Below are 26,362 nucleotides of genomic sequence, written 5' to 3'. Positions count from 1 at the left end.
GTTGGCCCCCTTCCCTGCAAAGCTCCCGTCATGTTCCCAGAGCCCTGGCCTCCGGAGACCTGTCCAGCAGGGCTGCAACAGGCTCGTCTCGACCCAGGGGCTGGAGCTGCCCCAAAGCTGGAGGCACAGAAGTTAGCTGCTGCCCTCACCCCGGCTCCAGGACGGAGGCAGCCGGGACCTGGGCACTGCGTGAGGGCCACCGACACCCAGCCCTGCGGTCCCGGGCACCCTCCCAGACCCGGGAGCCCCCGATGCCGAAGGCATGGTGGGGAGGACACAGCCGGCTCAGCCCAGCCAGGGTTTCTGGAGCCGGTGGGCTTGCGATGGGCTTGATAGAAACCGAACCTTGGCGAGGAGCCCGGTGCAATGCTCCTCCTTTGTCCTCCCTCCCGCAGAGGGGCGGCCCGGCCCCAGCTGGGCCAGGCCACCGGGTTGGGACCAGACACCCCAGGAAGGCCAAAGCCGGGGCCCCGTCCTGCTTTTCCCACTTCTGGAAAAGACCCCGTGTTTCATCAACTGTCCTGATTCGAAAGCCAGGAGCCGGCCTGGGACCCATTCCGTGTTGTGTGTGTCACAAAAGCATCTCCAGCTTCATATTTTCCCCCTGACGTCAGCCGGCATGGTTTGAATCTGAGGTGGCTGTGAAGCCCTCAGAGCATAATTGCCGTTGTCTTTGCAAAGTGAAATCAGATGGTTTTTCCAAACCTCCCCCAACCCCTGCCTCCTCCGCTCCCTCTCTCTCTCTCTCTCTTTTTTTCATTATGTTCCTTGGACCACGTCCAGATGTTTCCTGCAACAACAACCCTCCAAAAATTCACAGAAAGAGAGCAAGAGCGCGCAGCTTCCTGCCGGCAGGGTGGAAGTGGAGACGTGGCGGGGCGGGGGCGGCCGGCCACGTCTGCAGGCCAGGGAGGCGGCGGGCCCCAGTCGGTCGAGTCCTCTCCCGCCTACACGCCCCGGCTCTGGACTCTGGGAGGACATGGTCCTGGGGCCATGGAGCCTCAAGGACGGCCCAGGGAGAAGCAGGGCCGGGCTTCAGGACCAGGCTTGGGCCCAGACTGTCCTGCGGGGAATCCCAGCCCCGCAGCCTCGGCTTCCCCACGATAGAGGCTGTGTTCAGTTTGAATTAGAAGCAGCCTCTGTCCGGTGCTGGCAGCAGAGAGCACCTGGTCCAGACCCACTCACCTAGAGGCAGGTGTGGAGCTGAACAGGGAGGGCAGGTCCCAGAGGGCTCAGGGGTGAAGGGATGCATGTGCCTCAGAGAGTTTTCCCCGGGGCAGAGGGCAGAGATGGGGGAGAGTGGTGGAGGCCAGCGAACCACTTTGACCAAAGGCCTGAAGCTGGACAGACCCACTTCCGGGCCCAAGGCGTCTCCGGGAGGGCTGGCACCTCTGTGGGGGCCCCTGGGCAGCTACATGAGGGGGCCGGGCAATCCCGGCTATGTGAGCACCGCCACAGCCTCCGCCAGGCCACTGTGGAAGTGTCACCTGAGCCCGAGAAGAAAGAGCCAGGTGCTGCCCTTGGAAGCCCCCACCCGCCTCAACACTCCAGCCTCCGGGGTGACACAAAGTCTTCACGTCCGGAGTCCTGCCAGCCAGCGTCCCCTTCCCCGCCGCCCCCCCCCCTTTCCTGTGCCCAGACGTTTCAGATCGAGGATGGGGCAGGGGAGCTAGCCAGGCCTCCTCGACCCACGGAGGCTCCACACACTGGCAGCAGTTTGGTTCTCCCCTGGGATTCAGGGACGCCGGGTGGGTGCCCCGGGTGGCCAGAGCGGGAAACGTGGACAGCTGGAGAGAGATGTCAAAGGCCCGGGGAAGCCTCAGCAAACATCCCAGGGGTCTGTACGGCGGGAGCTCCTGGACCAGGACTGCCCTCCATGGGCTGTGGCAGAAATGGGGCCGACACCTTCCCTGCTCACCTGCCTGCAGTGGGCCAAGCCCCAGAGATGCAGCTCAGGGGCCCCACCACCAACCCCAGGTCCAGGGATTCACCAGGACCTGCAGAGCTCCGCCAAGCAACCGCACGGTGATCACAGCCTCTTGCCCATGGACGTGGCCAGCCCTTCCAGAACCCAACTGACAACATGCGTGCGGCCAACCAGGGAAGCCATCTGCACTCTGGCATCCAGTGCTCCTGGGCCCGGGTCACATACACACAGCCAACCTGAGTCTTCTGTCCCTCCAGGGGTCCAGCTGATGCCGGGGGGGTGCTCAAGGGCTCCGTAGATGCCATCATTGGCAGACACTCTCTGGCACGGGCGAAGGCCCCAGGTAAACAAAGGCAGGATGTCCTAAGGGCTCAGAGGTTGCTTCCCAGGAGTCAGGCTAGGGCCAGATATCTCCCGTGTGCAGGCTGTGGGCACACAGGGTCGGCCCCGTTAACCCTTTCCTGCAGGGTGACGCAGCCCACTGTGCCCCGCAAGGGGAGGCCCTGGGCCCGAAGGAGCCCACCACGTAGGGCAGAGTGGGCAAGAAATGTGTCAGGCAGATTTCCAGCCCCTGCCCGACATGCACGGGCCAGCCCCACAGGACCCAGGATGCCTGCTGCTACCCCCGCCTTCCTGATGATGCCCGAAGGCAGGCGGGGTCACAGAGCCTGAAGCCATGCCCGATCTCACGCTGTACACCCTCCCGGCTTCCCAAGCCAGGTGAGCCCAGGCCTCGAGGGGCTCTGAGACCCTGCGGGGCGTGGCTGCGTGGGTGCAGCACCCCCCACCCCGCCAGGCACCACTGGGTTGCTTCCCTCAACTTCGGGTGGACTTTGGACTAGACAGTGGCCACACCTGCTCCAACCTGCCCAGCCCCCCATCCCTAAGAATGTGCAACAAGTGTCTGTTTATCCCCTGGGTGAGGCCCTGGTGAGCACACAACAGAGGATGGGGGTCCGGGGGAGGCAGAGGCCCGCTTGCCACCCACCCCACCGCCTGGAACCACAAACCTTAATCCCAGAAGAACCCCTGCCCCTTACGGCAGGGAGAGAGGGGCAGGGGCCGTGGCTGCGGTCACACGGCACTGTCACAGCCCTCGGCCACCCTGGCACTGATCACCTATCCAGAGATGCCTTTGATGCAGGTTTAATCTTTAGATGCTTCGTGGAAACATTTTAGAAGATCCATGTCTAAAATGGATTCATCGACTTTCCAGGTGGGTCCCTGCCTCCCAGCAGCCCGGAAGGACCACCCAGCCCGGGCTGCAGCAGCAGCAAGGAGAGTTCGTTCACTCAGGCCTGGTGGAGGCTACACAGACCATAACTGGATAATCCTGCCTTGTCTGTCAGCTGAGTTTCGAGAACCCCCACCTGTAACACATACACAAGCGTTCTGGAAAGTTCCCAAGCACACGCATAATGCCTTGTAAACAGCAGTGGGACCAGGCCACACTGTCCAACGGCCTGGCCAGCATGGCTCGAGGTTTCTGGCCCACCTGCCAGTAGCTGGACTCTTCCTGCAGTGTTTGTAACTGGAAGATGGGAAAACACCAACCCCGGCCGCAGGTCAGAAATAAGAGGATTTAAACTCGTGGGTCCATCAGGAGCACCTGATGGAGAGGTCATCCAAGGTCCTTCGTTCCTTTTTGGTTTTGTTTTGTTTTGTTTAAATATTTTATTTATTTATTCATGAGAAACACAGAGAGGCAGAGACACAGGCAGAGGGAGAAGCAGGCTCCCTGCAGGGAGCCCGATGTGGGACTCGATCCCAGGACCCCGGGATCACACCTGAGCCAAAGGTGTCTGCTCAATCACTGAGCCACCCAGGTGTCCCAGGTCCTTGATCCCTTTACACTCTCCTTGATCTCCATGAGCCCTACACGGGGTACCAGGAACGAAATTAGAAGATTTTTGCGCCCACAGGACTCCTATGTATGCCGCAGAACCCAGCTCAGCCCCTCCTGCACTGGCTGCTCTCTCATCTGTGTGCCCATAGCGCCTACTCCCAACATGGCCTAGCCCACATGCAGCCCCATGAGAATGCTCTGGACTTTCACTGTCCAATACGCCAGCTACCAGCCACATGTGACTTTGGGGAGCTCGAAACATGGCTTGCACAAATGGAGATGTGCTGGAAGTGTAAATGTACACCAATTCTCAAGGACTTTGTACCAAAAGCCAAATGAAAAATGGCTCATTAGTAACTTTTATATTACTTGCATATTGAAGTAATAATAATTCATCATATTGGGTTAAATAAAAATATATTATTAAAATTCACGTGGTTCTTGATGAAACGACTACAATGTGTTTAATCCCATATGTGGCCCACATTGCATCTCTGTCAGAGAGACTCTGCTAACTGCTGAGCCAGCTCAGCTTCCCAGGCAGTGTTTGCTGAATGAATGAAGGAATGAGAGAACGAATGAATGAGTGGGTGGGTGCTCCGCAGGGAGCGCCCGGGAATCTGACTCGCCCCAGCAGGACTGTCGTGTTGCCGTGCAGGCGGCCTGTGACGTTCAGCGAAGCACAGCCCCCCTCCTCTGAGGTCTACAGCCAGCCCACCCCTCAGGTGCTCACCCCACGGGGCACCCGGCCCTGTGCTGGGAGCTCGGGGCACCCCAAGGAGAAGCTGGGGAGCCTCACAGGTGGCTGAGCACGCCCCTAACCAAGCCTGGAGGCTCCGAGGGGGCAGAAGCAGGGGCAGGGAGGGGGCCCCGGGAGCAGGAGGGCGTCGGAAGGCCGGTGAGAGGCTGGGCCATCTGGAAGGGACTGAGGCAGCCGGCGGGGCTGTGCGGCGTCTGGCTGCCGCTGGGTTGCCCGGCAGCCCTGTACCTGACCTGCCCCGCGCCCCACATGCCGCGCTCTCACCTGCCAGCTGTCCCTGGCTGCCCGGCCCTCCACTGCCTCTGAGCCTCCACACCTGCTGTTCCCCTGCTGGGATGGCTTTCCCTGGATCTTCGCGGGGTTGGCTCCTGGCTGAGGCCTGCTCAGAGCAGGGCTGGCCCCCAGATGGTCCCCCCACCTGCCGCCCATCTGGCCTCCTCAGGGTGCGAGGCTGGGACCCAGGCCCGGCCCCAGAGGCAGCCGCAGGTGCGCTGCGGGGCTTCCGCGACCCTCTGCCCTCCTGCAGGGCCGGCCCGCCAATGCGAAGGTGCCCTCCGGGCGTTCTGCAGGCCCCGGGGACCCCTGGGGGGTCACGCTGGGGTCCGGGGGGGTCAGAGTCCCTGATGACTTCACACCTGAGGGGGTCCGGCCGGGGGGGGCGCCCACTGGACCTCCCCCAGGACCGCGGCCGCAGCAGGTGCACCCGGCCGCCCTCGCCCTCCGTCCGGGGTGAGGGGACCCGCTGGGAGGCCGCGCGGGGACGGGGACTGGGCGGGGGGGGGGGGGGTCGCAGCGCCGCGGGACCCTCCTGCGCGGCCCCACAGCTCCCTCCGCGTTTTCCGCCGCGGCCTCCAGGCGGGACGTGGGAAGGACGCGCATGTGAGGAAAGGGGGACCTCGGCCAGGCGGCGGCGCTCGGCCCGAGCTGGGGACCCGCGGGCCCGCGGGCGCGGAGGGGGCGGCCCGGGCGGTTGCCGGGGAGACGGCGGCCCGGGCCAATGGGCGGGGGCCACGGCCGGCGGCCGGAGCGCTCACGGGGCGACGCTGCCCTCTGGTGGCGGCGGCGGGTATGACAGCCGGGCTGCGCGCCCGGAGCCGGTGGGGCCCCGCGCAGGTCGGCGGCAGGGGCATCCAGGTGATTCGCACCTGCCGGGCGGCAGGGCCTACGCGGTCGCCGCGAGCTCCCCGCCATCCTGCGCTCCGGGGAGGTTACTGTCTGCCGCAGTCGGCCTTGCCCGCAGCCCCGCTGGGCGGGGGGAGCGGGGTGGGGGAATAGAAAGAGCTCGCGAAACGCCTTTCCTTGACCCGGCCTCAGGTCGGGGTCATAATCCGCAGAGTTCAGCGTGCAAACGCAGGCCTTGCTGAGCCCGCTCGTTCCATAGATTATTTTGGGTTTAGAGACCCTAAAGTTGCAAAATTGAAGGACCTTCAGCTTGGAATAATTAGATAGCGCCACGCACCGTCCACCCGGAGGCTTGCAACCCAGCTGTACTAGGGCTGTCGCTCCAGCTGGGAGGTGCCTCCACCTGCAGGGGGCGGGGCGGGTGGAGGGGGAGCTGGATTTCCCGAGCCCTAAGGGGGCCTGACCCACGTCACAGGGGTGGCCACCAAAGCTCCAGGCCTCAAGCAGGCTGACCGCTCACACCATCACCCCCACCTGGCCCCAGTTGTGACAGCTGTCACTCTCCCGAACCCATGGTGGCAGACCCGGCCAACCTGGCCTCTGTGTCCTGCACCAGACGAGACCTCAGGCCCCTTCTCAAGGCGGCTCCAGGAAGCCCTCTCGGGTGGGACGGCGAGCGGCTAGCCACTCCATCCACACTGCATTTCCCCTAACTCACTGCTTTTTTCGGAAGTTGCTTTTTTCCTCCCAAAGTATCACGTGTCCCACCCAACATTCATTGCATTTGTCCTTGCTGGCAAACTCCCACACCCGTCCCTCCAACCTGGCCCCACCGGGCCCTTGGAGACCCCACGGCCCTCCCGCCACCCGGGTATCTTGGTCCTCAGCCCCCTAGGCAGTGTCCACCTCGCTCACCCGAAGACCCTGAGGCCCAGGAGAGTCCCACCTTCCACCCCCGCATCCAGCTCGGACCCTCTGCCCCTCAGCCAGGAAGGCCCTGACTCAGGCCTGGGAACCTGCCCAGGGCCTCAAGTCACAGCCTGTTCGTTCCAGACAGACACCTGTTGTGGATTCCGCACACGGAGCCCTGGAGACCCTGTTGTCCTCGCCGTGCACTCAGCCCAGCTCAGTGCCATGAGGAGGCACGAGGACTGGCCCATTGCGCAGATGCAGAAACTGAAGCTCGCCTGGAGAGTGAGTGGGAGAGGTGATGTGTGTGACTCAGGGATCCCTAGGGAGGGGGGCGGCAGAAGAGGCCCTGGGCCTCCAGGGGGGCCCCCCAGCCACACCCGAGGCCTGGCCACAGCTCCGCAGAGCCCATGTCTGCTCTCCCCTCTCACACCCACGGCTGCCAGCCCCGGACGGTGGGAGACCCCCCAGAAACCCTGCCTGTATCGGAAGTTCCCCTTCGGACCCCAGCTCTGGATCTGTACACACAAGCTGCTCCAGGACCCAGCCTGAGGTTGGGGTCACACCCCTTCCCACAGAGGTTTGCTCCTGGGAACCTGGAGTGTCCCGGCACCAGCTGGTTTGCTCCTGGGAACCTGGAGTGCACCGGGCACCAGCTGGAGTGTCACCCTAGAGACTCTAGTGAGTGACCCTACCTTGGGGAGGGTGGGTAGGAGGGAGCGAGAGGGCAGAGGGAGGGAGGGGGAGGGAGGGCCGTCAACCTGGTGGCAACTTCACAGCCTCCCATCCCCAGACCCCTGTGTCCCTCACCTCCCCCTTCCCTTCCTCTCCCCCCTCCCCCCTCTCCCCTCCCTCCCTCTTCTCTAAGTATGAGATATTAATAATGCCTCGATATGGCATCTTTTGGGACAAGCCACATCCTTATTTACAGCACTGGAATGTCTCACAAGTAAACACGTTGGTTTCCCTAAGTAAGTATCTCAGGCAACAGTTTGCGACATGTTTTATGTACACACACCGCTTTGATTTTCTAAATAAACTTTTTTTATTTTAGACGGGCGTCAGATGTACCGAAGAGCACCAGGTGGCCGGTGCTCCGTCCCCCACGCCCGGGGCTCCCTCACTGGCCTCGGCGCCCTGGGGCACAGCTGTCCTGGTGGGTGAGCCCCGTGCTCCCTGCGGGCGGTCTTTGTTTCCTAGCTAATGCCCTGTCCCTGCCCCAGGTCCTGGCGAGGACCCTGCGTGAGCCCCGGGCCCCCTCTGGACCGTCCCACGGTTCCCTTCTGTGTGTGACCTCAATGGTTTCCAGGAGGACCGGCCGGGCGTCCTGTGCCCCGTCCCTCGGCTAGTGTCTGCCCGTGCTCCCCGTGCTCCCCGTGCTCCCCGTGCTCCCCGTGCTCCCCGTGCTTGGGTGGGTGGCGGGTCCGGGAGCGGGGCCACGAGGTGGGGTACGCTCCTCATCACTCCAGGGGCGCACGCCGCTGGGCTCAGGCCGCCAGGCTTCTCCACTGCAGTCACTCTTTCTCTCCCCTTGGACGGTCCCCTTGGTCAGGACGTCCGCCCGCGCAGCCCGCACTCAGCAGCGGACTCGGGCACCCCGTCTCCAGGCTGCAGCGTCTCCGCGGACAAGGGCGCCGCGTTCCGCCGGGAGCGGTCCTCCCTCACGTCTCCAGTCTCCATCCCAGCCAGCCCGGGGGTCCCTCCCGCGGCTCTCACTGCCCTGGCTGACCCGCTCCCCTCCCTGTCCGGAGCCACCAGCGGCCGAGGTCTGGGAAGCCGGCAGGCAGGGGCACGGATGACCCCAGCTCCGCCCCACCATGTGATGCCCGGCCCTGGCCCCCCGACAGCCTGGCACCCCCACTCGGATGGAGCTGAGCCCCACGTGTCCCATACGCGCCACTCCCTCCGCTTGCACTTGCACAACACCCGCTCCTCTCGGGGCTCCCAGCTGGGCCGCCTGGTCGCTGGTTGGAGGAACTACACCCCGGGTCTGTCCGAACCCTAGCACCCCGCCCCATGTGCTCCAGAACCCCCGAAGCACCCATCTGCCCCCAAGGCTCCCTGTCTGCATGGCCACAGGCGTGTCCTGTCCCCACCGGTGAGGCAGCACGCGGCCACCGCCCTGGACTCCTCCAGGCACCCCCTGCCCCACCTGCCCACCCTGGGCCCTGGGAATTCCACCACCCTGCCCTTCCCAGGGGGCCCTGTGAACCGAGTCACCGTGTCACCCTCTCTCTAGGGCTCCTGTCAGTCGGCAACATTTATGATGCACCCCCGCCTCCTCTGAGGGACGTGGAAGTGCTAGAGAAGGCTGTCCCCTCTCTAAGGCCCTCATGGCCTTGGGGATCTAGAGCCTCCGGCCAAGCCGGGCAGCAGATGGGGGAGGGGAAGAGGTCCACAGGCGGCAGGTGGTGGGCTCCACCGGCCCCCTCTTGGCACCCTGGGCCTGCTCTTTCCACCTGCCTGCAGGCTGAGGCCCAAGTTCCACCGCCTATCTGACCTCGAGTCGCCACCTACCCCAGCCCCCTGCCTCAATTTCTCTCTCTCTTTTTTTTTTTTTTTAAAGATTTTACACTATTCATTTTATTTATTCATGAGAGACACAGAGAGAGGCAGAGACACAGGCAGAGGGAGGAGCAGGCTCCCTGCGGGGAGCCCGATGAGGGACTGGATCCCAGACCCCGGGATCACGCCCTGAGCTGCTGAGCCACCCAGGCGTCCTCTGCCTCATTTCTTACCTGAGCAGTGGTGACATGTCTCCCAAGTCTGAGCCTTCAGGGTGCACACTCACTACCGTGTTCACCAGGCCACGGAAGGGAGACTGAGGCTGGGGAGGTAAGTGTGGTGCCCCCAGATCTCCAGCTGGCTGAGGCCTGGCTGACTGACCCTCGTGTCCCCCCCAGGCCCCCGGAAGGCCCAGGCCGGGCCTGGACACTGCTGTCACCACAAAGGCAGGAGGGCTGGCTGTGATCCCCTGGCCCCCCAGAGACCTGAATGGGCTCCTCCAAGTGGCACCGCAGCCCCGCTTCTTCAGGACACCCCGAGGGGCAGGGCGGCTGAGGAGGGACCATCAGACTGGTCCCCGCCGGTCCCCACCCCACGGTCCTCCATGGGCAGCGGGCGGGACTGGCCCCAGCACTCCCAGCAAGCTCCGGCCATCCACACCCGAGCCAGCCCCCAGCCTCCGTGCAGCCAGCTTCTGGGCTCCAGCGTGTGCAGAGCACCGGGCCGCCCAGGCTCTGGTCACGGGTGCACAGCCCTGCCGGGGCGGGGGGTGGGGAGGGTCAGGGCCGCTAGGTGACCAGGACAGCCGTGCCCGGGCCACACCGCGGAGCCGGGGGTGGGGGTGCCGTCCAGCAGGTGAATGAAGGCAGTCCCTGCCCTGCAGATTCTCCCCCAGGCAGCTCTGGGGACACAACGATGTCCCATCTTCTGGGCTCCCACCCCCGGCGCCGCCCCCTGGGCTGGCCACCCCAGGCTTCTCAGGAAGGGGACCTCCAGGGCTGACCCCTAAGGGCTCCTGCCCAGCCCTGTCCAGGTCCTCGCCCTGTATCCCAGCCTCTTCAGAGAAAATAAAACAGGAAGTGGTGGCTCAGGAGCATTTTTCTGGACCCAGGCCCCGGGCGGAGCACATGCAGCTTTGCTGACCCCCACCCCAGGCCCCCAGGCACCTCCACAGGGCGCGTGCACAAGCTCCACCTGGACCTTGGGATCTCAGGGGGGGAGGTCCCCTGATCCCAGCAGGACAGGAGGGGACCCGAGGAGGCAGGGGGCCGTAGCCCAGCACCTCCAGCAGAGGGCAGTGCTGCTCCATGCCTGGGTGCTGGGTGACCAGATAAGAGTGGGGTGTCCTCCCTCTGAGCCCTGTCCCCCTCCCCACTGAGGACCCCGGGGGCTCTGTGGGCGAGAGGCTGCCCTGGACCCTCTGGGTTCTGCAGCTGGAAATACCCACTGGATGGTGGCCGTGTACCCTGGACCCCAAGGATACAAGGTCACCAGCAGCCCCGGAGTTTGGGGACAGATGGGACTGCTGGGCACTAGGGGCTGGGGCTGGGGACCTTACATGGCCCCCCTTCCCTGGAGCCCCCTGGGCTACCCCCCCCCCCCGTCTGTTCCCTCCTCCCTGCGGCCCTCACGATTGCCCCGACCCCTCCCCCAGGTTCCTGTCACTCTGGGGCTGCCACCCTTGTGCACAGCGATGGCACCAGCCCCTTTCTGTGCTGTGTGTCCAAGGCAGGGCACCGGGGCCTGTCCCCTGTGGACAACCCCCCACTTCCTGAGCATGCCCACACGTGCTTGCTGATGACAAGACCACCCCTTCCTGTCATGGGACTCCTGGCCCCAGCACAGGAGCTGCCACACAGTGGGTGCTCAGCACATCCCATCCCAAATCCCACTGCTCCCACCCTCACCTCTTGGATTACAACCCCTACACCCTGCTGAGCTGGCCTGTCCCCCCAATCCTGCCAGTGACCAACCCCAGCACCTCTGGGCCAGGGGACCACCCTGGGCAGGGGTTGCCATGTCAGCCAGAGGCAGCAGGAAGACCAAGGCCAGACTGCCCTGCAACATCGTGTGGGCCGGGGGTCCCCAAGGGTCTCTGCCTGACTGCTGGAAGCTCAGTGCACCCGGCGGTGCACCCATTGCGGGGTGGGGGGGTCACCAGGGCTGCACTCACCGCAGGAGGTCGGCATTAGAGCCCCGCCCAGCCACACTCACCGGCCCCCAGCCCCTGCTGCACAGGCTCCTCTGTGCCCCCCGGCGGGAAGCACAGCACCCCAGCTGTGCCCCCTGCAGCCTGCGGCCTGGAGCACGCGTGCAGGACCCTGGGCTTGGGCATGAGGGGCCCCCATGGAGGTCACCTGTCACCTGCCTATTCTGGCCATGGCGGCCCCCGAAGGACTCAAGGACAGAAGGGGTCGCGTGGCCCAGCACCTCCGGGGCCCACATGGCTCCTCCGGAAGACGCAGATCTGCCCCAGCCCCGGGCAGGGCCATAGCCTGAAGCCCTGTGAGGAATGCTCCTTTCCCGGTTTCCCCACTGCGGGCGGGCAGCTGTGAGAGCCTGTGCCCGAGAGGACACTTACACTGTGCCTGCCCAGCCCTCCTGACACAGCCCTGCACGACTGGTCAGAAGGCCCTGCCCAGAGCGGGGTGCTGGTGTCTGCTCGGGCAGGGGGACCCCCAGGGAACTCAGCAGTAGCTGCGGTCATGTGGAGGCAGGACAAGGGGCCCAACGGGGATGCCACCTCCTGATTCCCCAGGCTGCAACCCCCTTTGCAAGGAAGCAGCCCCTACAGCCAGTAATACGTGCTTCCGACAGGAAAGCAGAGTGGGCCTGGCTGGGAGGGGGCCAGGGGGGCTTCCTGCGGGGGTATGGGGGCCCCCATGCCCACCCTGTCTCAGGGTGCCCGGGCACCTGGTGGGCAAGAACAAGGCCTTGACCCAGGAAGGGCATGACCCCATGAGCACAACCAGTGGCACGTCTGACGGGGCCCAAAGCTGACAGTGAACCGTGTCACTTGTCCTTCCATTCCTGGTGTCTCCATCCAGCCACGGTCCAGGGCCCCGGGAGGGACTCAGTTGTCAGCGTGCAGCCTCCTCCTCGGCCCATGCCATGAGGGGCAGTGTGTGGGGGGGTGTGCCAACTTGACTTCCCGAGGCCCCGTGAGGTCCTGGCACCCCAGTGCACACATGCGTGTTACACGTACATGTATGTTGTGGGCAAGTGCTGCACGGGGGCAGGCCTGTTGTGTGCAGGAGTGTGCCTGTGCACTTGTTGTGTTCATGTGCATGAGTGTGTGTGTGTGAGCACACCCTGGGGAGGGGCACGTGAGGGGAGCCACCAGCCTCCTGCTGTGAGGTTCACCCCACCTGGCTGGGCGCTTGCCTCTGCCCTCGGTCAGATCTGTCTGGTGTCCCTGGGGCAGGACCCCAGCCCTCAAGGCTCCCAGCTCCAGGGTGCCCAGAGCCTCCCCAGGAAGGTGCCTGCTGGAGGGTACAGCACTGTTACCAAGCCGTGGCCCAGCCCCCAGACTGCGCAGCGATGATAAGCACATATCACACAGGATGGAGCAGGTGAGTGTCATCCCGTCCTTATGAACAGGGCAGCTGGAAGGCCTCACTCATTTGGTGGCCCCGTGTGTGAACCGCGTGTCCATCAGGGCTTGGGCCTCCTGGGGCAGGCAGGTGGCTGCACGCCCAGTGCCCAAGGATGTGGAGGGGCCCTCATGGAACCTCCAGACCTGCCCTGGGGCCCAGAGTGGAGGGGAGCGGGCCAAGGAAGGAGCACAGCTGTGGGGGGCCCGATGCCCCAAAGCTGGGACCTCGCTGCCTGGGACTGGCCCCCCGCAAGTCAGGCAGCAGCCGAGGCGCCCTGCACACCCTCACCGGCCCGGGGAAGCGTGCCAGCCCCGTGCGTGGCCAACTTCCAGACCCAGACAGGAAAGCCCCCAGCAGAACAAATGAGAATAGCACAACGATGTATTCTTAAACGCTCATATTTTGTTTCTCCTCTCACGTTTTTCTGTGTTTTCCTTTCCACGTTCTGACACCATTGTTCGTCTGTGCCCGGCACCCACGGCGGCGGCGTTCAGACAACAATCACGCAGGGAAGTAAGTTCACAGTCAAACAGTCTCGGGGAGGCCGGCTGGCGACAGGGGCAGAACAGAGCAAGGCTTTAAGAATCTCTCGGAAGAGGAGGAGACCCCTGGCCGCCGGGGGCCCACCTGCCCGAGGGGAGACGTCTGCGCAGCGCAGCGGGGCATCCGCACCTTCACTGAGAAAACTCTCCTCCATCTCTAGAAGCAGAAACAAAACAAGTCCCACCCCCCCATCATCCAAGTATACATGAGGGATAAAATTACATTTGTACAAAAATAGATTTTTTTTTTACCTTTCCCGATGCTTTAGACATTTTATCTCTACTCTCTGTACTCGCCACCCTCTCAAGTGTTCGCTGCGTGTCCCAGCTAAGGCATTGCTAAGGATGGGGGACTGATAAAGCTGCTTGCTCCAAAGCATCTTAAAATAGATGCACTCCTTGCCTTGAGATATTCACTCGAACCCGGATTTCACCAAAGGAGGGTCCTTATGTACTTGCTTACACGAAGCAAATGGATAGGAAAATGGGGGAAAGTCTTAATTACAAATAAAGACACAACGTTGGTAACTGCTCTGCATGTGCTGTGCGTCGACGGTGTGCAGCCCCACGCAGTTTCTCCGACAGCACAGACATGGCAGGCCGCACACCTACATGGACGGGGAGCGGGCCATGCGCCCGAATTCCATGATGGGGACAACGTCAGCCGATTACCCAGTGGCCACGCGCTGGCCGGGCCCTGCTGGTGGCCCCCGCAGACCAGGGGCTCCAGCGTGGTGTCCGCACTGGCCGCAGGCCTGAATCCTTTAGGGGCATGGAGACATGGCAAGCCGGGGTGCACGAGGCCATCTCCACCTGAGGCCACATGCTTCCCGGGGCTGAGGGCAGGCTGGTGTCCATCCAAGGTGCCCGATGGGCTTAGCTGGCTCCATGCGGACACGGCGTGGTCATCTTCGCTCCCCGGCTGCGGAGCCCCGGCCCCAGGTCACACACGCGCCGGAGGCACGGATGCCCGGGGCCCAGGCAGCACCTGGCCGGGCTGCGGCGGGGATGGGCAAGAGGTGGCTAACAAGCTGATGTTAGTGCTATCTTTAGAAAATTAAAGATTGTCCCACCAAAATAATAATAATAATAAAAATAATTACAAAAATCACCTTAATTGAACCACATTGGTAACACTACTATCGGTCTGGTTAAATAAACCTCCTACCTCTCTACTGAGCCATGTGCATCTCCCCACTCAGCCACCTCCTCCAACAGCACTGAATGCGTGACAAGGACAGCTGAGGGATGAAAACACAGGACAGCCCCACGCACCCACGGCGCTGTGCCCGCGGGCCGGCCGGGCTGGGACTTCTGGCTCTCGAAGCTGTGGTCTGGGGGCCTCAGGGCTTTATGGACAAGCAGCCGGGGCCCCCGGAGCCCGTCACAGCTGAGTTCCCCAGCAGAAGCCAACCCTCCCACAGACCCAGTCCCGGGCTTTCTCCACTGCAGGTCCCCACCTTCCCAACGCCCCTGGGGAGGAGGGGGCGGGGCATGGATGATGGGGTGCGTCTGGCTGCAGAAGGCACCAGGGGTGTTGGTGGGGGGCAGTCTATGGTGCCCACAATGGGGGGAACCCAAGACGAAGTTCCCAAGACTGCCTGCATCACCACCTGTCACACCTAAGCCCCCAGAGGCTGCTGAGACTTTCGGGAGAGGCTGAGAGCTGGGCAGACCCTCCACGCCCGGCCTATACCACCCCCAGGGCAGGGGACACCTCCCCATGTTTCGAGCAGGCGGGCGGCAGAGGAAGGAGGATTTTGTGCAGTCCTTTAGAGCCTCCGCCCGGTGCCTCACCTTCAGCTTGGCTGGGGATTCTGGAAGGCAGAGGGGACACCTTCTTCCCGCTGGAGGCCTGGAGGCCTGTCCTGGCCTTGCCCCTGGGGCACCCTTGCACCAGCTGGGGAACCAGGCTCTGGGGAAGGCACCCCCCTCCCAGGGCTGCTCGTGGGGGCAGCAGGAGGGAAGCCAGGGCTACAGAGCATCCCCTCAGGGGCCGCGAAGACAGGAGCTGCCCGCATCACCCCCACCCCACCATCCCTGCTCAGCAACCCTCTCCCTCCAAGGACAAACGCTGGGTTCGTGGAGTATGAGGCATAAGATTGGAAAGGACTCAGACCAAAAGGAGGACATTACAGTGCAAAAGAAGCCAGTTCAACCTGAGAGAGCCCCTGCGCGCCCAGAGTTCAGAGCACCCTGCCCCAGAACGCAGCGCCCCGCCCGGGTCGGTGGAAATGCTACAGAAGCAGGTGCAGCGCTGGACTGGGGAGCCGTCAACCGGAGCAGGCGTTTGAAGGAGGCCCACATGCGGCTGTCACCCAGACGAGACAACAGCCGGGCTGGCTGTCCCCGAGGGCCATCTAGCTGCAGGCCCGAGGACGCTGGCCACAACAGTCCCCGATTCCAAGAGTCTCCTACACACAACAGGCAGCCAGCGTAGGGGGCCTCCCTGCCAACAGCTCCAGGAAGCAGCCCCACTCGCCCCTTCCTGCTGGGCCTATGTGTCTACAAGTCCTTTGGGCCCTGCACGCCCCCCATGGGCCTCCTGGCTCCCTCCAAATGTGCACAGCTGCATGAAGACCCTCTGGGGAAAGCATCCCCGCCCTCCTATCCCTGTGGGCCTCCCAGACTCAGCCTCTGCCCACGACAGGTCAGCATGGCCCAGGACTTCCAGGAAGGCTGGGCAGTGGGCTAGCCCTGCGGAGACGGGGGGTAGCCTGCCCTCCACACAGACTAGAATAGCAGACGGAACTGAGGGTGGGCCGCTCATGGGGTCTGGTTACCCCAGCCTGCGCAGGGCTGTGCAGAGGGAGAAGCTGAAGCCACAGTAATGCGAAGAGAAAAGCGAGGTGGGGAGGTGCATGACTCCCATCCCCGCAGCCTCGAGGGGGCCCCGGAACCCTACACAGAGGTCAGCTCCTGGCCTGGTCAGCTCAGGGGCCACACTGCAAGTCATCTTTGGAAAAGGGGCTGCTCGCCCATCACTGTGAGGGAAGGGAAGCCTGCTCATCCCAGAACCCCCCTCATCTTTCTGGGGGTCAAGGGTCTTCTGCGCCCCACTCCCAAGGCTGGGCAGGGCATGCCAGCTGGGGGGTGCCTGACAAGAGGCGACGGAGGTCACTCCAAACACAGGAGGGGAGCGTGGCATGTTCCAAACACCAGCGAGGCCCGGGGGGAGCTGCCCCCGCCACCCAGGGGGCGCCTGCCGGGCCTGGCCGGGGTTCACGCCAGTTCCTGCCGCTCGGCTGTCGCCCCGGGAAAGCCACGGCCAGCTTTGTGGACGAGTAGCTCTGAAAACAGCGAGGTGGCCACACACTCAGGCTTAGCAGGCGGTGCCCCCACGTCCTAACAGGCCAGGCGGAGAAGGGGCAAGGGCGGGCTCGGCCGGGCAGAATGGCCGGCGGGTGGGTGGGTGGGTGGGTGCGAAGGACAGGCTGGGGCCTAAGTCATCTGGTGGGGGGCTTCCAGCATCTCCATGAGGAAGGTGTCGATGGGCGTGTCTCCGATGAGTTTGAAGAAGAAGAGATGTTCCAGGCACTTGAGGCCAATAGAGCGCAGGGCCGGCAGGCGGAGCAGCAGCTTGGCAAACCTGTGGGAGGGCCGGCTGACGGTGAGCCCGGGGTGTCCTTTCCTCCACCTGGTGCCCGGCAGCCCCCAGGGGCAGGACCCAGGCCTGAAGCCAGAGCAGCAGAGCCCGGCCTGTAAGAAACCTGAGAGGGAGGCCGGGCTCTCCGACTGCAGGGACAGCAGGCCAGGGCCTGGGGGCAGGAGCACACAGGGTGGACACGAAGACCCCGAGAGACCAGGGGCAAGACGCTGGTCAGGCTGGTGCAGGCTCAGTAGGGCTTTGTGGGCAAGTTAGAGCATGTGGGCTTTCCCTGCGGGCAAAGGGAGCCACAGCAGACCTTCGGGGGAGATCACTCAGAAGACGGATCTGAGAACCAGCAATGCCTCTGGCTGCTGTGGGGAGACCATGGTGAAGCAGGTCTGTGCGGGCACAAGCCCAGGGCCAGTGCCCACCCCTTCCCCAGAAATAGCTCTACTGGAGCTCGGCCAGAGGCAGGAGCCCCAGGCCCTGCCCAGCCCCCCAGGGAGGAGACTGGATGGGGTGGGCAGGGGAGGTGCCGGGGCTCGGGGAGGACGAATGCCAGGCTGGGCTGCTCTGCCCTCAAGAACAGTGCCCATCCCCGAGGGGCTGTCCAGAGCCGCCCTTCACAATGGTGTGGACCCTCAAGGGGCTGTGGGGCCTCATTAATTATTCACAACGTCTGTGTTTCAAGGGAGAAGCGCTGTGGTTGCTGCCCCACAACCCACGTTTTAAAGGCAAAAACACAGCGTAGAGGCTGGACGGGGGCCAGAGAAAGCTGTTTTCTGCTGAGCTGGCGAGAAGGGCTGTGGCCAGGAGCCAGGAAAAACAACCGGGCCAGCCCTCCGGCCTCCCCGGCAAGTTTCACTTTAAACCAAACCAGATGAGGGCTGAGAGGGAGCAGGGCAGCCACCGTGTGTGCAGCTGCGCGTGCGCTGGCGGGGAGGTGGTGCTGGCACCCAGGGTGGGGGGCACGCGCCCTCCCAGGAGAGGCCCTTTTGGAGGGAGGAGCTAGAATCAGGACAAGAATAGATCCCCTTCTCGCCTACCGAGCACCTGGCACCGGGCACCAGAGATGAGACCCGGCCCTTCTGGAACCCAGGCAGGTGGGAGGCAAGCTCCGCATACGTTTACAAAGCACCCACTGTGTGCTGGTGTCCGTCCCTGCTGGGGGTAAGCACACCAAGGCCCTGCCTCTGGGGGCTCCCTGGAGGAGTGGAGGGAAGCCCTGGCTTCGTTCCCTACTCTGTGAGGACAGAACCCGGCTGCAGGAGAGCGGGAGCGAGCGCCTCCACCCTGCCCAAGGAAGGTGTCAGAAGGGCTGGGGGCAGGCTTGCTGGGGCAGGGGTGGTAACAGAGACCCTGAGGCCTCCGAGGGAGGGGGCTGGGTGGGGGGCTCACCTTCCTGGCTGCTCGGGGTACTTATGTTTGCAATACGCCTCCAGGGACGCGTAGACCTTCTCCCGCAGTGCCTCCACCTCTGCCGGGTTCGAGAGCCCCTTGGAGTCTGCAGGGGGTAGGGGCTGCAGGTCAGAGAGCTGCACGGAACACCCAGGTGCTTGGGCTAGCTCCCCCTTCTCCCCACTGGGCCAGGACCAGCAGCTGCTGGGCAGGCTCAGCCCCCGAGGTCGCCCTGGGCTTGAGGTTTGGCTTGCTACTTGCTGGCCACGTGACCTGCGGCCTATCCCTGGACTTCCTAACACTCAGCTTCCCTATCTGGGGTCAAGTGCATCCAGCTGCCCTCACACTCCCTGGTTACCATGGCAACCAGGCTGAAGCCTGAGCCCAGCCTGGAGGGGGCTCTGACCCTGGACAGAGATGCCTGGGAGCCCAGCCACCAAAGCTGGCAGGGCCCAGGGTGGGATCTAAGGAGCAAGAGACGCTCCAGGGCTCAACCAGGGCGGCGTTACAGGGCTTCCTGAATGGGGTGGAGTCCCCCATGCCAGGCAAAGCTTTGTGGAGTCTCCTCTGCTTCCTCATCTCCCAGGGTTTCCTGAGACCCAACGGACCAACAGAGACAAGCCCATCTCTCTGCATACCAGCCACCACTTATTGTCAAGCTAGACTCACAAGGCCCTTGGTCTGCCCCAGCCAAGTGTGGTCCACCCTGAAGGCACAGGGGGGCATAGGCTGGAGCCCACACCCACTCACTGCTGCTGTCTGATGCCGCCGAGCCCCACAGTGGCTCTGCTGTGGGACGGGCCTGCTGTCAGGTCACCTTTGAGCCGCAGACAGGGGCGGCAGGGTGGGGGGCTCCTGCCAGCACTGCCTGGCAGCCTGACATCCCAGCGGGCGCACTGGGGTCCAACACAAATGCCACAGGTGGCCTGGGCACCTTGAGACTGTGCCAGGCTCCTCCACAGCTCAGCATCCCCAGACCGGGGGGTCTTGGCCCTAGCCATGCCCTCCAGCAGCCCTACACCCATGCCTCAGACAGTGACCCAGAGCCAGCAGTGAAGCCACACACAACTCCACCAGGGGCCTCCCCCAGGCAGGGCCAGGATGTGTGGCCCCACCTCCCATGCTGGCAGGATCACGGCGAGGGGCACAATCTGAAGGACACAGTGCCCCCGGAATGGGCTCATCCCTACAGTAGCCAGATCCCTCTGTGATGGAGCTAAGGGAGGGCCGGAGGTCAGGACCCTTGGCGCCATCCCGTCTACCCCACGGGCTGGCCCGCTCCCCCACTGCTCCCCGGAAGCCTGCGGCAGCCTCAAAAGATACTGGCCCTCCGCACCCCTGCCCACTCCCGGCCAACCGTCTGGGCTCCAGGGCTTGGCCACCACAAGTTCATGAAGACGCTGCCTCCTCTGGAGCCCAGGATTCTAGCACCAAGCAGTGCCACACTTAGGACACAGTGCCCAGAAGGCTCGGCCCGAGGCCCGGCCAAAGCATGAAACAAGCACGGCTCTCGATCCACCCCCCCGCCCTCCACCCCCCGCTGCATGCAGTGGCTGCCGTGCGTCCCACTCCTGGGAGCCACAAGAAGAAGGCGGCATGGCTAGTCTGCAGCACGAGTGGGCTCTCGGGCCCGAGGCCGGACGGCAGGCCATGCCAGGAAAGCTGTACCCGGGTTGAAGAGGACAATGGCACGCAGGCAGCCCAGCTCCGACTTGTCCATCTGCATGTCCCGCATCTTGGACACGAGCTCTGTCAGCACCCTGCAGAGGAAGCAGGCAAACACCACGGCCTGAGTCAGACCATGCCCCTCACCAGGGCACCCCCGCCCCAGAAAGACCCCCAGGACGGGCTCGGGAGGCTGGATGGGGACCAGGGAGCAGCTGGAGGACAGGCCCCACCCCCCGGGATGCTGCCCAGCCCAGGACTGGGGCTCCCCTCCCGCTCTGTCAGAGGGCGGGACTCTGACCCAAGCCTGACTGGCCCGCCCCATGGGGTCCCAAATCCCCAGCCTGAGCTCCCCGACCCCATCAGCCCAGTCTCTGGTTCCCCAAACTCGATGGCTGTGCCCAGGAAGTGCTAAGTGGTCAGTGAGGCTGGACCATAGGGAAACAGAGGACAGTGGCCTGGGGAGGGCCTGGACGGTCACCCCAAGGAGCCAGAGTCCCCGAGGGTCTGCAGGCTGGAGAGGGACACGGTCCCCTGGAGACTGAAGACAGGGTGGGAGGGGACGGGTGCTCGGATGTCCACCACTCTGTGGCCAGGGGATGCCCTGAGGCAGGGGTCACAAGTTCCACACACTTGAATGGCAAGTAGCTGGTTCCCTGTGCCGCTGCTCCTTGGGTAGAAGCCCAAGCCTCTGTCCCTGTTACTGCCCTAGCAGCTGGGAGTGTGGCGGGGCTGCGTTTCTAAACCAAAGTACCATCCCAGCACTGCACTCTCTACAAGGGGCCTCTGGGGGCACTGAAGTGCCATACTCCCAGCAGCCTTTGGTGGCTCCTCTCTCAAGGCCCTGAGAAGTACTGCACAAAGACACACCACCTATCCCCTGCAAAACCAGTGCTTGCCAGTGTATGTGGCCACAACCCCTACTTGCACTTGGCACATCCCAGTGGGCTCCAGGGCTTCCTTCTCCGTTCTACCAGAACTGCCCGCAGGGCAGCACAGTTCCTGCATTCACTTTCCTGTGGGTGATTCCCGGGAGGGTCTGTGCACCCTTGACCCCAGGCTCTTCCGCTCGGGGGTTCCCTGGGAGCCCTGCCACCACCTTCCTGCCCCCATGGCCCACAGTGTGTCCCTCCCGGCCCTTCCTCCTCCAGCGGGCTGAGTGGCTGGGGAGCAGCTAGAATGGAGACATGCGGCCGCCCCCTTGCCCAGTGCTGCCCCTCTGCTGGGGAGCCAGGGGACGCAGGGGTGCAGGGAGGCGCGCGCCCACCTGCGGTCGGGGAGGAGGAGCAGTGGCACACATGCAGCCTGAGGGCTTGCGGCTCCAAAGACCCAGGGCCACTGCTGGACTGCACCTGCTGTATAACCTCCGCCCAAGGAGCACTGGCGCCTCTTTCCACGTACGGGATACAGGATGTTAAAGAAAGGAGCCGGGAGGAAATGAACCCTCACATTACGCTGGGGTCGTCAAGTCTCCGGTGGATGGATGTGCAAAGGCTTGAACTTGTGTCCTTGTATGCCAATTTCCATGTTCACATCCACACCCTCCACGAACCTGGCCCGGGGCACCCACCTGTCGAAGATGGCGCCCACCCCCGCGCTGTGGGCACTGTTCCGGTGGACGTGCAGTCCGGTGGCCAGAAGGATCCCGTCCTTCACGGCGATGGACCGGTGGGAGAAGGAGGCGATGAGCAGCTCATTCCAGCCTGGGCGGGGAGGGGAGGGTGCACGGTCACGTGGCTGTGTCCCTCCCCATGATGGGTCGGCCACTCCGCCCTCCATGGGCCGCACCAGCACAGAACACCCCACTGCAGGTGCCGCGGACCCCGAGATTCTGAGCCACATGCCAACTAGGGCAACAAGTTCCCCAAGAAGTCCTGCACGGAGCATCCCCTCTGGCTCTGTTCAACCCAGGTGCTCCCAAGCCCATGTGCCCAGGAAGTCTCCTCCCACAAGTGCCGGACACTCTTGCCATGGAGGACAGAGGGCCTCTCTGTGGAACACCACGGGGCAGCTGCTGCCAACCTGGTCTCAGCAGCAAACTCTCAGACTCCCATGTGCTACGGGGGGCACCGCAAAAGAATAAATTCTTAAACTGACATAAGGTGTGTTAAAGCCTCAGGCGAACCGGACAGTATTTTCATGAGATCCCGGTGCAGACAACTGGGGTGGGTGTCAAGGGTTACGAGAAAGTATGGAAGCAAAACTTGAAATAGAAATTATTTCTGTGCTGGGATCTCAATGAGTCCTGTGGACGGGGAAGCCCCAAGCCGCTTCCACAGGTGCAGCACTGACACAGCCACAGTCCCCGGGCTCCGTGACTCATGGCCCCACACAGCCTGTCACACATCATCCTGACTACAATCCTACAGGCCCAGGGCAGGGTAGGGGTTATCCTGTCACATGGTGAGTAAGGGCGAGGACCCAGGCCTCTGCCGCCCCTACCACCTCCCCTGATAGCTCTGGGTGTGGGGATTTAGCCCCAGCTAGAGGGAAAGCTCTTCCAGAAGGCACACCCTGCCCCAGGTCCCCTAGGCCCCCAGGCACCCAAGCCCACAGGCCCACAGGCATCTAGGTGCCCCCTAAGCCCCCAGGACCCCAAGCCCATAGGCCCCCTAGGCCCACAGGCCCCCCAGACCCCCAAGCCCATAGGCACCCAAGCCCACAGGCCCCCAGGCCCCCAAGCCCACAGGCCCCCCCAGGCCCCCAGGCCTCCAAGCCCTCCAAGCCCACAGGCCCCCAGGCCCCTACGCCCCCAGGCCCCCCAGGCCCCTAAGCCTCCAGGCCTCTAGGCCCCCAGGCCCCCCAGGTCCCCAGGCCCCAGGCCCACAGGCCCCCAAGCCCATAGGCACCCAAGCCCACAGGCTCTCCAGGCCCCAAGGCCGACAGCCCGGGGACAAGAGTTCTGCCGGGGGCAGAGCTGGCCCCAAGTGCATTTTCCCCCCACTGCGGATCACTCTGGAGTCACTCTGTCTCCCTGCCATCCATCCCCCACGGGCATGCCCAGCCTCCTCCTACCTCTGGGCCGGCTGCTACCTCTCCCACTGCCCCAAGCACACATGGGCTGCCCTGGGATGCTCCCGCAGCACCCAGCACTGGCCTGGCATACAGCTGGTGTCGTGCAGCCTTCCGCCAGTGGTGCACTTGACAGCACCCAGCTCGTGCAGGTGGCCCAGTGGGGCAGGAGGCTGGCTCGGTGGGGGGTGCTCCCTGCCGGCCCCCACTGGAGGCCCAGCACCGGCACACCTGGCTCACCTGTCCCTCCTGCCCCACTGCCAGGATGTGCACTGAGGACCCTGGTCTCAGCAAAAACGGGTCTCCACTTGGTACGCCTGTCACGTATCAGGAACTGGGCCAACCTGGACCCCTGGCTCTGACCCACCTGGCCAGCACTGCATCCCCCACCGGGAGGAGGAGCTGTGGCCTCGGTGCGGGGTGAGGACAGAACACAAGCCGTCCAGGGCAGTCCCTGTTGGGCATGCTGCCCCCACCCTCTCCAGAGGGCCCCAGACAGCCCTTTACCCCTCAAAGGGCACTAAGAGACCCGAAACCAAATACCTCCTTATGGGGGGCAGTCAAGGCCAGGGCAGGAGCCCCCCCACAGCCGGAGAAAGGAGTGTCCCAGGGCCCAGCCGACCTGTGGGTCCTCAATGCCCTGCCCTCTCCCTCCCATACCTTCCCAGCCCTTACCTGCCCTGAGCAGGATGACCTGGTCGTCCAGGGGCAGCTCAGAGAAATGCGGGATCCGCTTGGCCCACTCGACCAGAGTGAAGAGCTGCTTGTCCGCAGCCTGGCAGATGTTGGTGACGGGGTCGTTGGGCTGAGTTGGAGGAGAGGCACGCAGTGAGCGCCCAGCCCAGAAGACAGCCTAGGTCGGGCCGCCTCACCACCATGTGCTGCACCTGCCCTGGGCTGAACGACAGCCCCAGGGACCATGTCCTAACCTCCAGAGCCTGCACGTGTGCCCCTGTACATGTGCCCCTATAGGCTTCCCTCTGCAGGCACAATCAAGTGAGGGGTTTAGGTGGGAGAACTCTGGACAACAGCTGGGCCCGGTGTCATCACAGGGTCTCTGTCGGAGGGAGGCCGGGGTCAGAGACGGAACATGCGAGCAGGAGAGAAGCTGCTGGCTTGAGGCTGGAGGAGGCCCGAGCCAAGGACGCAGCACCACCAGGGATGGGAAGGGCAAGGGGGCATCCTCCCCAGTAGGAACCAGCCCTGCCAACACCACAACTCTAGTCCACAACACTGATTGTGGACTTCAGACTTCTACGACCAGAAGAGACTAAATGTGTGGTTTGAAAAAATAAAAAATAAAAATAAATAAAAATAAAAATAAAAATAAAATAAATGTGTGGTTTGAAGCCCTCAGCATGGGGCCAAGTGACCCCGTGGCACAGCTGGGGAAACAGGTGCTGGCGTGGGTGCTGAGCTGGGGTGGGACTCCGAGGTGGTGGACAGTGTGGGCCCCTCCGGGCCACTTCTTCCTACCAGAGCAAGATGACACACAGACGGGGGCATCAGAGGCTCTTCCAGAAAGTTCTAGCCAGGGGGGATTCTACCCTCATTGTCACATTTTCACAAGTGAGGAAACCCTGGCAGCATCAGTGGCCTGGGCAGGGTGGACCCCTCTCCCCAGCTCCTGGCCGGCGGCCCCTCTGGGTCCTGAGCAAGGGGGAACGTGACGCTCACACACAGTGGCCAAGGCATCCCTGCAGGAGTGAAGGTTCCTGCAAAGAGCTCCCATGGCAGAAACCATCTGCCCTAAAGGGAGGTGCCGTCGAAACACCCTGGGGCCCGTGGGAAGGGCCCACCCAGGGCTCAAGTGGGAAGCCCAGTGACAAACTAGCAGAGGCCACTGGGTGGGAAGGGGCTGGGTGTGCAGAGGCGGACACAAAGCTGCAGGGACAGGTGTCAGCCAGGGTTTCTGGGGCTCATGGGACCCCAGCCCAGGGTGCCAGACCCAGAACACCCCCAAACTGGCCCTCACCCCTAAGGCCCTCTGCTCACGGGGCTGGCCCTTGGCAGTGGGGTGTTCCCTCTTCTGTCCTCTGCAGCATATTCTGTCGATGTACCACCAGAAGCCTAGGACCATATGCGCCAGCGCCCCTGTGGGAGCTCACTCTCACTCTTGCAAGTGACCGTGGCACGGAGGAAGGCGTGCATGGGGTCCCCAGCTCACGCGGGTGACATGTCCAGCAGCTAGCATGCCAGACGCTGGGGCCAGGTTCTAGTGGGCACCACCCTGGCCAGGCTCTGCTCTTCTGAGGCTCAGGGAAGCCCTGGGAGGCAGGAGCCCAGGCCTAGGCAGATGGACAGGGGCCCAGGGAAGCCATGCAGTGGGGAGGCAGGGGGATATGGAGGAAAGTGGGAAGGAGCCTCAACGCTCTGCCACAGGCTCTGAAGCCCAGGGAACCAGCCTCCCCGGCCCCTGGCCATTGGCCCCCTTTCCAGCCCCTGAGCCACTCCTAGGCAGGCCAGTCTCTGCAGCTGGACACAGAGATCAGCACATCCTGTGTGACAGGTGACAGTAGGGCCCCCAGGCAGAGGCCCAAGGCTCCCCCAGGGCTTGAGCAGTGCCAGCAACCACTCCCAATGCCGGGTGAGCCACACCGCCATCTGAGAGATGGGGCCCAGCGAGCCGTCCCCACGGGGCACCCAGGCCGACAGGAGCAGGGTCAGACACGTGCTAGTCACAAAACGACATGTGCTCCCCTCTCAGCCAGCCCCGTGTGGTCACACCGCAGGGAGCAGATGGCAGCTGTCTTGTCCTAATAATGTCCTTACTGGACAAATGAATAAGTTGGCAATGCTCTGCTTTGTCCACCTCTCGATTTCTGTTCAATCATGAAAGCCTCGAAGCTGGTCCCTCCACTGGGACAGAGGGGTGGACACAAGAAGGGTTCCCAAGCAGAACACCAGGCAGGCCCCTTATGCACCTCCTCCCCGGCTGGGCTCCAGGTGGAGGTCAGGGGGTGCTGTGGTCCTGGGCACCAGATACCCCCACAGAAATACAGGGAAGCAGGGTGGCCTCTCAGTGCTGGAGCCTCGTGAGCACACAGGACCCTCCTGGCCTGGGCTGCAGGGTCCCGGCAGTGAGCAACAGTGCAAACGCCACCCCCGGCCAGGCGGGGATGGAGAGTTAATGCACTGCACACCCCACTATGCACCCCCACATGCTAGGGGACAGAAACGAAGTTCTGTGCCATGTCACAGGGCCAGGCCTACCTTCGCAGGGCCATGAAGGAAGGCCCCCCTGGAAAAGTGTCCCCTCACACCAGACAGAAGCCTCAAGAGGAATCAGAGGAAGCTGCATGTCAAAGGCCCTGGAGTCTCAGGGAGATGAGCAGGGCAGTGTGTCCAGCACAATGGGGGCCATGCTGGGCCAGGCGGAGGGTGGAGGGGGACATGCCACTGTGACCTCAGGGCCCCGGCCCCAGGGCTCTGGTCCCAGCCCTGACCCCACTGGGGGCACAGGGGAAACCAGCCCACGGCCTGCACCCCTG

The 26,362-nt window shown here is 63.6% G+C and overlaps 1 protein-coding gene across 3 annotated transcripts in view; it reads right to left on the bottom strand.

Annotated features, from left to right (window-relative positions):
• Positions 1-13,047: 13,047 nt before the first annotated feature.
• RXRA (retinoid X receptor alpha) overlaps positions 13,048-26,362 on the bottom strand; it is a 93,751-nt gene continuing 80,436 nt past the window's right edge. For all 3 annotated transcript variants that reach the window (XM_025475663.3, XM_049114932.1, XM_025475662.3), the window contains exons 6-10: positions 23,547-23,676; positions 21,430-21,562; positions 19,863-19,954; positions 18,195-18,300; positions 13,048-16,796 (exon numbers count right to left, since the gene is read on the bottom strand). In XM_025475663.3, coding sequence (XP_025331448.1) covers positions 16,649-16,796; positions 18,195-18,300; positions 19,863-19,954; positions 21,430-21,562; positions 23,547-23,676 — 609 coding nt within the window. In that variant the 3' untranslated portion in view covers positions 13,048-16,648. The remainder of the gene's footprint in view (positions 16,797-18,194; positions 18,301-19,862; positions 19,955-21,429; positions 21,563-23,546; positions 23,677-26,362) is intronic.

The sequence above is a fragment of the Canis lupus genome, chromosome 9 (assembly GCF_003254725.2).
Source record: "Canis lupus dingo isolate Sandy chromosome 9, ASM325472v2, whole genome shotgun sequence".
NCBI lineage: Eukaryota > Metazoa > Chordata > Mammalia > Carnivora > Canidae > Canis > Canis lupus.
Note: the sequence above shows the minus strand (reverse complement) of the source record. Positions and strands in the feature narration are given on the sequence as shown.